The sequence below is a fragment of the Clinocottus analis genome, unplaced genomic scaffold (assembly GCF_023055335.1).
Source record: "Clinocottus analis isolate CAN_PGR_092001 unplaced genomic scaffold, fCliAna1.0.p SCAF_22, whole genome shotgun sequence".
In the NCBI taxonomy this organism is placed as follows: Eukaryota; Metazoa; Chordata; class Actinopteri; order Perciformes; family Cottidae; genus Clinocottus; species Clinocottus analis.
In genome coordinates this window covers 6,748,374-6,759,448 of record NW_027175954.1, presented here as the reverse complement: position 1 = coordinate 6,759,448, position 11,075 = coordinate 6,748,374, and the positions used below count along the sequence as shown (strand labels likewise).

The 11,075-nt window shown below is 38.1% G+C and overlaps 1 protein-coding gene across 1 annotated transcript; it reads left to right on the top strand.

Annotated features, from left to right (window-relative positions):
• The first annotated feature begins 12 nt into the window (after positions 1 to 12).
• On the top strand, positions 13 to 10,290 carry LOC137793193 (tetraspanin-5). Its single transcript, XM_068589202.1, has 10 exons — positions 13 to 457; positions 2,401 to 2,451; positions 4,532 to 4,678; positions 4,782 to 4,952; positions 5,068 to 5,193; positions 6,514 to 6,561; positions 7,270 to 7,386; positions 7,484 to 7,545; positions 8,297 to 8,349; positions 8,468 to 10,290. Exons 1-9 carry the CDS (start codon positions 374 to 376, stop codon positions 8,307 to 8,309), a joined length of 819 nt encoding a protein of 272 aa, XP_068445303.1. The 5' UTR covers positions 13 to 373; the 3' UTR covers positions 8,310 to 8,349; positions 8,468 to 10,290.
• Positions 10,291 to 11,075: the final 785 nt, after the last annotated feature.

The following is an 11,075-nucleotide window of genomic DNA, read 5'->3' as shown; positions in this document are numbered from 1 at the left end:
TCAAATAACAGCCATGTCTACATTATGGGTCAGATAGAAGACCATCGGCTTTAATCTGGTTGACTTCAGTGGATTTATTTGACCGTTATACCTCTTGAGAAAACCTATTTGGGGAATAAACGGACATCTTTACCGATACCGGCAGATCTGAAGCTCCTCTGTGGCGTCACCTGCGCTTTTTGTCCGCAGAAAAAGCTCCGGGAGGATGTTTATCATTAGACGCTAAAACAATTGTCGACGCGTTTTGTCGGTCCTTAAAAAAAAAGAAAAAAAGAAAAAGAAAGGTGTTTCCACAGCCGGGCTGTCAACATAAGAGGATAGATGTGAGTCCTTTCCCACTGTGGGCGGCGTTTAAAATACAAAATCCATCCAAATGATGTCAGGAAAGCATTTCAAGGCTCACGAAGTGAGCTGCTGCATCAAGTATTTCATCTTCGGATTCAACATCATATTCTGGGTAAGTCCCCTGTTTGTTGTGTTGGGACTTCAGGCCTGGTTTATCCTCGGCTTAATGCACACTGACGTTACATGTTTTTGTCCGCAACCTAACGGCAGCTTCCGCCAGAGCCGTTTTCTTTCTTGTGCTCGGAGTCATGGCTCGTTTCACCATGAGCTCACTGTGCTCGTGCACTCGCTCGCACGAGTGTCACCTCGCAGCCTTTGTTGTTTTGTGCAGACTGCATCCGTGTGAGAGCTTCTTTTTTTTGACACCATCACTTGCTTTGGCGACATCATCTGAGGACATTTTTAGTGTTATTGTGGTGTCAGTGACACGAGACATATATTCATCCCTGATCTGAGTGAAATCATGTGTGGAAACCAACACATCATCTTGTTTTAGAAGGATGCGTGTGTTTATACTTTGTTGAGACTATAGTCCGCCCATAACACTGGCCCTTCACAGGATGGAATAAGCTGTTCTTGTGCTTTGAAACCCACCAGTAACCCCATTAAAGACTTCTGGATGCCCCACTTTGGCCCTCCAGTTAGTAGAACCTGGGTTGGTGCTTCATGCTTTCTTGTGAAAAGGGAAAACTCATGGCTTTAGTAATGTAAATAATCAAAAGAAAAACAGAAAGATAAAACAAATATAATATATAAAGGGGCCTTATATATAAAGATACAATGACAAGTATGTACATAATGCTCCAATATAAAACACAAGTATGACAAAAATATTATTATTATTTAAGTACTAAGCATGACATTATTCCTTACCTGAAACCTAATTAGTTGTTTCCTCTATTGACAGAAAACTAACATAATTGTTTAAATATGGCCAACATTTTATGAGAATTCACTGCTTAGATTATAGTAAATATATTTATTTGTAGTTTGATGGCTATTTTCACCAGTTTTATAGACCTCAATAAACTTTACAACTGCAAATTATTTGCATTTTGGATTTATAATTTGAATGCATTGTTGAATTAATTATTATAATTATTGCAAGTTAATTTACTGATTGACAAATGGAATGTTGCAGGCTGCACTCATGATATTTGTATGTATTGTTTGTGATACAATACATATGTATAGATGAACTAACCGGATGGAATTATACATTTTAGACTAATCTAGTAGATGAAATACCTGCCACTTCACATTTTATTGCAAAAGTCATGTGCATCAAAAACTATTGTCAAACAGCAGACTTGCAAAATTGTCAAAATGTCCTCCGTGGCCAAAAAAACCCCAACGTTGACAAAATGATATTATATTGCCCCACAATATATATCTGAAACTTCCTAGTGATGAAGAGGAAGGCCGTCTGTTAGCCTGTAACCAGTGACCTCTGTGATCACTACACCGTTCATGTCATCAGAGGAAGTCAAAAATCTTGTTCCTGTCTTCTTCCTCTGCAACGGTTTCACAAAAGAAAAATGCCCTGACAAGCTCATTTACAAAGTGCTTTGTCTCTTCTCGAGGAGAAAAACCTGTAACGAGGATCCAGTCTTTAAGTGGATCTAATTGTTTAAAAAGTTCTTTAAAGAGCATCATTATTCATTTATTGGCACTAGCAGTTGTTTAGAGGTTTATGACATTCACCTTCTGTATTATTATTTTAGATATCCACATTTTCAAGTCTAAATATCTCACACCAGGTCCACTTACTTGCAAATTCTAAAGCTTTTAACCCAATCCGATGGTTGCCATCAGGTTGCTCAGTTGTTTTGGAGTGTTGTGGAAACTTAAATCAAGCCGCTTTCAGGCTGTTAGAAGGTGCTTTCTCATGTGGTAGTCTCCCAATACCGCAGAGCAGATTGACACTAGAAATATTAAATTGATGGATCACTGCCAGGAAAACCTCTCTGTGGTTTCCCTTCTGTGTGATGACTATGTGTTGCAGTCAAAGCAAAAAATAACCCCGCTCTCTTGTCTCTTTCTTCCTCGCCTTAGTTCCTTGGAGTGGCGTTCCTCGGCATTGGGTTGTGGGCATGGAGCGAAAAGGTGATTTTTACTGGTGATCTCTCTGTATAACAATAAGCTATCAATCAATGTATTTATTGTGTGAATGTTTTTTTTACTAGTCAACACCTGTAAACTATCCATAAACAACGCAGATAGTTTAAACTAATCTTCGGTCGTTTACGCTCATCTGACTGCACGATATAAGGGAAGTGGCTTTACTGAGTCAGAGAGGAATGTCATGCTTTCCGGTGGGACGTCCCTCTGAACAATACACAGAAGAAAAGATCTGATGCCCTTCACAGATCCATTCACTGTCCAGCTCCGTCAAAGGGAGACAGACAGTCGAGTGAGTTTCAATCTTGACTTTCACTGAAGAACTTTTTAAAGGTCAAGATCATTTCTTGAATTATTGCTTCATCTTTCATGCATGACTGCAACCAGAGAATGTTTGACTTTGAATAAATGACTTCAACAATTGAATTAGTGGTTTAACATAACATGAGAAGAGGCCAATATTGTGTCTCTCAAGAAGTTGGATGAGAAGATTGATACTTCTCAAAAGTCTGTGTTAAGTATAAAGCTGGAAGCAGCAGTTGTTTAGCTTAGTTTAGCACAAATTCTGGAAACAGGGAAACGGTCTGTTGTAGTAGTATGAAGTCTGGCACTGTTCAAAGGGAAAACAATTCACCCACAATGCACCTGTAAAGCTCTCTAACTAACACAATATACCTAATTGTTGTGTAAAAACAACAGTTTGCTGTTTTATGTGGAAATAAAGTCACTATTTTAGCCACGAAATATTTTTGCTCATAAAACCACAACTAGTCGTTTTTACAATGTGTTATTTATATGGATCAAACAAACGGGATATAACATGTTGATCCGTGAGCTTCAGAGGTGCTGGCAGGGGGATTTTGTTATCTTTGGACAGATGTACTGGTTCCCCGTGATTTCAGTCTTTGTGCTAAATGCTGCTCCTCCAGCTTCATATCTAGTGTGAGACTGCTATTACATTTCTCATCTGACTCTCGACAAGAATGTGAATAAGCTTATTCCCCAAAATATCAGACTATTCCTTAAGTGATTATCAAACAAGTTGTCGATGGACGAGCTGTTTCAGCGTGTCACATAATTGACGTTTTGGGCTTGTAGACACAATACACTCATAAAGACAGTGGACGTAATGATTTATCTTATAATGGCTTTATGCCTCTAGCCCAGGGAAGTTCAATTATAATTCAACATGGTCCAGTTAACGAGAATTTCCTCATGCAAATGTCTGGAACGTCACAATGATGTCTCACTATGATTGATATGATAACTATGATGCCATCTATATCGAAGTAGCCTAGCAGTTGTATTAACATCTGTAGTCAACTACTGTATTTCATTTAAAAGTTAAAGTTCAATTCAACAATATCTCAATTCAAATTGAAGTGAATATGTTATATATACTACATCCTTTTAATCATAAATACATTATCTTCTCTCATTTCAAGTAAAATAAGGACGAGATTCAAAAATAAAATACATAAGAGCTTTTTTTTAATTTTTAACCTAAAATAAAGTACTTCATTTTAGAAAACTGAACTGAATTGTCCGACAGCTTCAAATTCAGTTCATTCAGGTGTGAAGCATGTCACCAAAAAAGCCAAGATATTATATTCTTCTCATCTTCTAAAAAGAGAACATTTGTGATTGTTAAAACCTCTTCTTTTAGCTCTCTTCTCCATTGGAATTCTGATCATATCAGGCTCTTAGGTTTTTTTTCTCTGTGCCTTAATTTTGGATGTGTGTGCGTCAGTACATTTGCGGAATAAAAACAAGTGCTTTGTCTCTCAGTTATGCGTCACATTACCGCTTTTAATAATTGCCACGGTCTCTGAACACATACTGGCTTTGAGCTGCCTTTGGGAAGACTGAACATTTAAGAGTCTGTCCCTTCTTGGTTAAAGGCTCTGGTCTCGCTGTCCACTTTTCTTCTTTTTTTTTTAAATACGCTCTGTCAAAATGGTATAATTCTTAATTATCTATATCAGCTTTAAGTGCGGGTCCAGATACAACGTCGTCTGGGTCCTATTAGTGACCCCTGCTCTGACCCCTCACTCTGTTTTTCCAGGGTGTTCTCTCCAACATCTCGTCCATCACAGACCTGGGCGGCTTTGACCCAGTCTGGCTCTTCTTGGTGGTGGGTGGCGTGATGTTCATCCTCGGATTCGCTGGCTGCATCGGAGCGCTGCGAGAAAACTCTTTCTTGCTCAAATTTGTACGTTCGCTTGTCAAACAACTTGTGAAAAAAATGAGAAAACCTTTTTTTTTACGCCCCGATGTTCTTGGTCTCATAATAATATTGGTCCAATATATTTCAGTTCTCTGTGTTCCTGGGTATCATCTTTTTCCTGGAGCTGACTGCGGGAGTCCTGGCTTTTGTCTTCAAAGATTGGATCAAGGACCAGCTCAATTTTTTCATTAACAACAACATTCGGGCCTATAGAGACGACATTGATCTGCAGAACCTGATAGACTTCACCCAGGAATATGTGAGCACTATGTTTCTTTATCCACCATACTTATTACACTGACCGTGTTGTTTTTACCATTTCTTTGGAACATTGTTGACATATATGAGAGTTTTCTTTGTGTTGATCTTTGTAGTGGGAGTGTTGTGGAGCGTTCGGAGCTGACGACTGGAACTTGAACATCTATTTCAACTGCACCGATACAAACCCGAGTCGTGAGAAATGCGGAGTGCCCTTTTCCTGCTGCACCAAAGATCCAGCGGTATGTCCCCACATAAACTCACCACACTTCAATCTTTCTCATCCACAGCCTATTCTTTCCCATTTATGGTAAAACACAACAAGCCTTCGGGGTGGAATTTGGTCTTTTTGTGTCTGAAAGTTGGAGGACAAATTAAGTAGGTCACTTTCTAACATGTTGAACCCTTTAGTTTAGCGGAACATTTAGAAGGTCCTCCCTGTGACTCATAGCTTGGTTATCTGCGTCCTCCACAAGGCTGACTGACGCTGTCGTCGATCACGGCTTGCTCCCCACAGGACCTCAAGGCCTCAGTGTTTAGTTCTCTCAGACCCTGCCAACACAGCAAAGTATGAACGTGACTGGGAGGAGTTATCTTGACCAACACTTCTTTTTTGGGGGGGGCAGAAAAATGCACGAACCGCTGTTCTCTGTGGAGAGCAGTGAGAGCGCTTCAGTGTCAAGCAGTGAGTCTTTTTTTTTTTTGCTGACCGAAGGCATACGATTCCACCAAGGCCATTTTCTTTTAGAGCAGCACTTCATAACAACTAGCATGGATATAAAAACCTTTCACACATGAAAAGGAAAGCATTCTGAAATGCTAAGCAGAGGTGCTTTTAATTATTTTGAGGAAATCACATTTTTTTATATATATATATATAAAATGGAAGTCAATTACCAGTCTGTAAGCGCTCTGATTGCTGACCATTAAAATTACACAGCGTTTAAATAATAAGGCAGGTATTTTTATTACTGTCATCAAAGACCATTAAAAACACATTAAAACCAACAATGTTGCTCTTCCCTCAATATTCACTAAATTCCTTCAGTCTGAGTTAATTATTTCTTACTGAAGGCAACATTTCATTTTTTGAAGGCTTATAAATGCTCTTTCATTTCCAAAACAAGACTTTGTAATTTCCCCAGACGGCTGGGTTATAGAGTTCGTAGCAAACTTTATCAGGAATAATGAGTGCATTAGCTCAATAGTGGAAAGGTTAACTTGCTGTTTTTTAGTCTTTGCATGGGATTTGTTGACAAAAAGAAAAATAGCATCACCAGAGTTTCCAGGGTTTTGTCAGGTCAACTTTCACATCACTCAAGTTCAAAGTCCCAATATTTGTGCGTTAAATCTCAGTCAAATTTAAGCCTAGATCTGTGCAGGTTTAGTTCACACTAACCTTCCTGGTAATACATTAGACCAGTAGCTTCATCTCAGCCGTGACAAATATAAAAATGAAATCCAGGTTAAAAACAAGCAGCATTACAGTTTTGGCATCTTCCTACTATATGTCTCTTTACCTTTTGAAAAAATGTTAAGCTTGAACCATCTTCTCTTCACAGGAGGATGTCATCAACACTCAGTGTGGCTACGACATTCGAGCAAAAACGGTGAGTTACTTAACAGAAACTTCTATTTACAACAGAGATTGAGAACCTCATCTTAAAGTTAGCCAGTGCTATAAAACAGTCCAGGTTTATTTGGCTGCATGAGGTCATACATCAGGTACTCTACCCTGGGCACAATATTCCTCTTTCAGGATATTTCTCAACTGCACAGTCTTCAGAATACAGCAGCTGGCTCCCCATCAGCACTTCGGCCCGGCTGGTATTACTCATGCTGCAGTAATGCGCTGGGAATTGAATGGCCTCCCCCGTCATTAGCTTTGGCCTTAGTCCACAGTAGCATAATATAAGGAAAAGGCTGTGTTTGTTTTATTGACTTGAGATGTGGGGAAAAAGGCAGAGTGGGCTATGTTTTTGGTGTTTCTTTTTTACAAGAGTTAGAGTAGAAAAACATTGGGCTGAGTGTGTGTGTGTGTTAACAACTAGCCAACATTAGTGCACAAGGATTTTATTGAGAGGGGCTTTTGAAGAGACCACAAGATCAGACACGTACAATCATGTAATCAAAATAACTATGTTGTCAAGGGACGCAAAACTAAGTAAATCCCAACATCATTGTCTATTGTTACTCATAAGATTTTAAACTTTCAAAAGGATGAACGAAGTTAAAGCCAAATCCTTCATCTGCAATTACCTGCTAGGCTTTCTTACTGGTTGATTTGGTCTTTAATACTGGTTGATATGTTCTGCCAGGACTCTGAGCAGCGGACCTTCATCTACATCAAAGGATGTGTTCCTCAGTTTGAGAAGTGGCTTCAAGACAACTTGACAGTGGTGGCAGGCATCTTTATTGGAATTGCATTACTACAGGTGAGGAACAATGTGAATGCTTCACGTTATTATCTCATCTCTGTTGATTTATATTTACTAATTTTAAAAAAATGTATTTCTTTTTGTTTTGTTTTAGATTTTTGGCATTTGTTTAGCACAGAATCTTGTGAGCGACATTGAAGCCGTACGAGAGAGTTGGTAGGTGACAGCTTTGTGTTTATTCAAGCACAATTTCACTTAGCTGGGAAGAGTGATGTATTAATAATACATTTTGGAGGATTGATAAAGAATAATTTAGAAGTTCAGGACTAATGAGATATCCTCTATTGAATGAAATATGATACCAAGATTCATGCCCCTCCCCTTGCTCCCACCTCCCCAGGATTAACTCTAATGATCCCTTTTTATCCATCACCATCCCCGGGTCAAAGTTTTCATTAATCCTGAGAGTTTTGTAACATACCCGATGGATTAGCACAACATTTGGTGTGGACATTCATGGTTCGTAGAGAATGAATCCTACAGACTTTAGGGATCTGTTTACTTTTCCTATAGCACCACCATGAGGTTGGCATTTGTGAGGGTTTTCACCAAATTACTGCTAACTAATGGCATTGCCACTATCCTAAGCTGTATTTAGTGTTTACTGCTGAATAGTCAATATTAGCACGTTAACATTCCTAAACTAAAAAGGTTGAACGTAGTAAACATTAGACATTTTCATTGTGAAGATGTCAGCATGCAGACAGTAGCAACACTCCAGCAACACTTAGTATTTGTAACAACAAAATATGGCACAACATTATGAATATAAATTAGTATCGATTTAGTTATCCACCAAGCATAGCTTCATAGAGCTGCTGGTGTGTCTTGGTTTGTAGTTATGCACTTTATGTCTCAATGTTTTGACATTTTATCTGTACTTAAATCTTCCTTTGTTTGTGTGCAGTTTGTTTACCTAAGACCGCCATAGAATCTCCAAAGGCAAGAAGGATGTACCAGGTAAGCACTTTTACATTCATCATTAATGTTGCAGCGTATACATTTTATATGTATATTGATTGAATCCATTGATTTTTCAATGTCTCTTTTCACTAAAATGTTTTGCTTGTTTCTCCAGGACTCTGCAGTTTAGACGCCAGCAAAGAAGGGAAATAAATTAATCAGCTCACGTGTCCAGAGCAAAGAGTCTCATTGACATGTAAATAGTAAATGTAGAGTTATTTTTAGAGTTATTTGTGGCCCTATTTCTGAATGAAGTACAACCTCTAAAGGGTATTGTAGCTCTCATACAGTACAAATCAAACAAATGCAATGTAAATGTATCAGAGGACGCTGAAGTGGCTCAAAGGATAAATCCCAGCTCAGATTAATTTAGTTCGTAAGCCTGCAAATGAAGAGCGCAGAGGGTCAGAACTAGATTAACTGGTATATTTGATGTTTTCATCAGAGGTAGTGCTTCATTCAGAAAAGGGGCTTGTTTTTATATGTCTCACAGCTGCAGTTTTTACCACTGCGTTTAAAAGTTGTGTACAAAGATAAAAGTGATTCTGGAAATGCACTGCATGCCTATTGTCTACTGGTAGGACATCGGCTTTCCTAAATGTATTTCATTAATGTTAAGTATTTTAAAAATATTTGTAAAATAGTCACAATAGTTAAGAGTGAATCGGCTGGTTAGCACTTTGTTGAATGTTTAATGGGCTCTTTTCAAAGCAACAGAGAATTCACTTTACAGTCTTTTTTTCCCCATCTGTGACATTATGCTCATTTTTTACAGATACAGTTTGTAAGCAGAGTTTTGTGGAGCCGAGCTGAATACAAAGTATCATGAAGGGATGTGGTTGATTTTGTAGGCTTTGCAAAGTTGCATTTCACTGAGCGTTTTGGCAGTGACATTAAACCAAATGTCTAAATATACTGAAAGAAACCAGAATGTGTGACATCGAAACTAAAACTCAGCCTTAAGCACTTTAATCTTCATAGAAGTGATTTGTCATGATCGGCTGTTATTTTAGCAGCAGCCACAAGAGGGGGCACTTTTCCTTAAACACTTGCAAACTGCATCTGTTACTTCATGGTGCTCCATAATGTCTTTTTTCTCCCCAAAAGCATTGACAGAAAATGTTTTTCAGCACATTATGAGTGTTGTGCCGTTCCTTGCACATTATCTTACTGTCAATGTTTATTAAGTCATTTTCCTCAATTCTATTTTTAAAAAAATGATTGATGTCTTTCTTTAATGGGAATTTACCTAATTGATGAGATACCTTTTGTTTGTTGTGTTTAGATTTTTTGATCTGTAAGTTTTCACTGGAAAATTAGGATACAAGCTATATCCAATGCTCATCGTGAATGGCATGCTGCTTGGTGGAACTGACCTGAACGTAGTAATGATTTATAGCCGACATAGATACATTACTTGAAAGTAGAGCACACAAGCTCTCACCAGCATTATTTTAAATGCAAACTGAGATACGTTTTCTTTCTAGACGTCACTTTATGTCGACCTTTAATAGAACTGCACAGCATGAAAAGTAAAAGCAGCCATTTTATGTCGAGGCGCTGTGAGCCTGCAGTATGTTACAGAGCTTTTCTTTGCAGTCCAATCTTCTGCAGCCTTGATGAACTGAACAGAACATCCTTACACAAAAGATAAACAAGTAAATGCATTTCAGCATTTTGAAATCTTCTCAATGTAATACAGCTGCAATGGGGTTAAATATCCTTTTTTCCACTAAAAGCTTCATATGATTGTTGTTGACTGATCACACTTTTTCTTACCACTCAGTGCCATATTTGAGATTTCTACATCCCCTGATTATAACTTTTCTTTTATGTGTACTCCTAATTCTTGTAAATAGCTGGTTGTAAATATATATCTAAATAAATGTGGGTCTTTGTAAACTCTTGTCTGTGGATAGCATTTACACTTTATACAGATCCTGAATGGGTGGAGTTGTTTTTTTTAGTTTGGCCAGAGTTATTAATACCTTTTGTGCATGCTGACAATGAGCCTGTATGCGCAATGACTGAAGCAGCTCAGCCATTGTTCATTTTATCATTCACACTTGTGCGTTCACTATACTGTGACACGCTAAAAGACGTATTGTATTGCTCGTCGTCTGGCCATATTGCTTAAAGTAAACCCTAGTCACAGAAAGAGCAACACAGATTACACACACACATATTTTTCTTTCAACACAACTCTGATAATTTGCAATTTAGATACCCAGCTTTGATAAACATGTGTGTTTGCTTGTGTTATCATGCAATTAATTGCAAACCTATGATCTGACCTTTGTCCAGATGCCTCAGTGTTACTTCCGGCTTTTTTCTGGATTCGATAAAGAACAACAGCAGACTTCATGTAATCAACCTTCCTCTCAAACATGTTCAAAACTCACTCTCCAGTTCAATATAAATTAACAGTCAACTTAGTACCCTCCTGATCTTTTTATTTGATGGACAGCAGCACTCTTTGACAAAGAATTATCAAAATCACTTTCCTTCTGTAATTTCAGATGATTTTACGGATTAGCACACTGCTCAAATGTTGTGTCCCTTGATGACAACGTTCACTAGATATCTGTTTAGCCGTTCAGCGCCTTTTCCCTTACAGTAATGTACTTTGTGTAATCTACTCATTAATTTCTAGTATACATTTGGAGACGGCAGTGGTGTATAAATACATTTGTTAAATTACATTTATAGAGCTGACCCTTTCA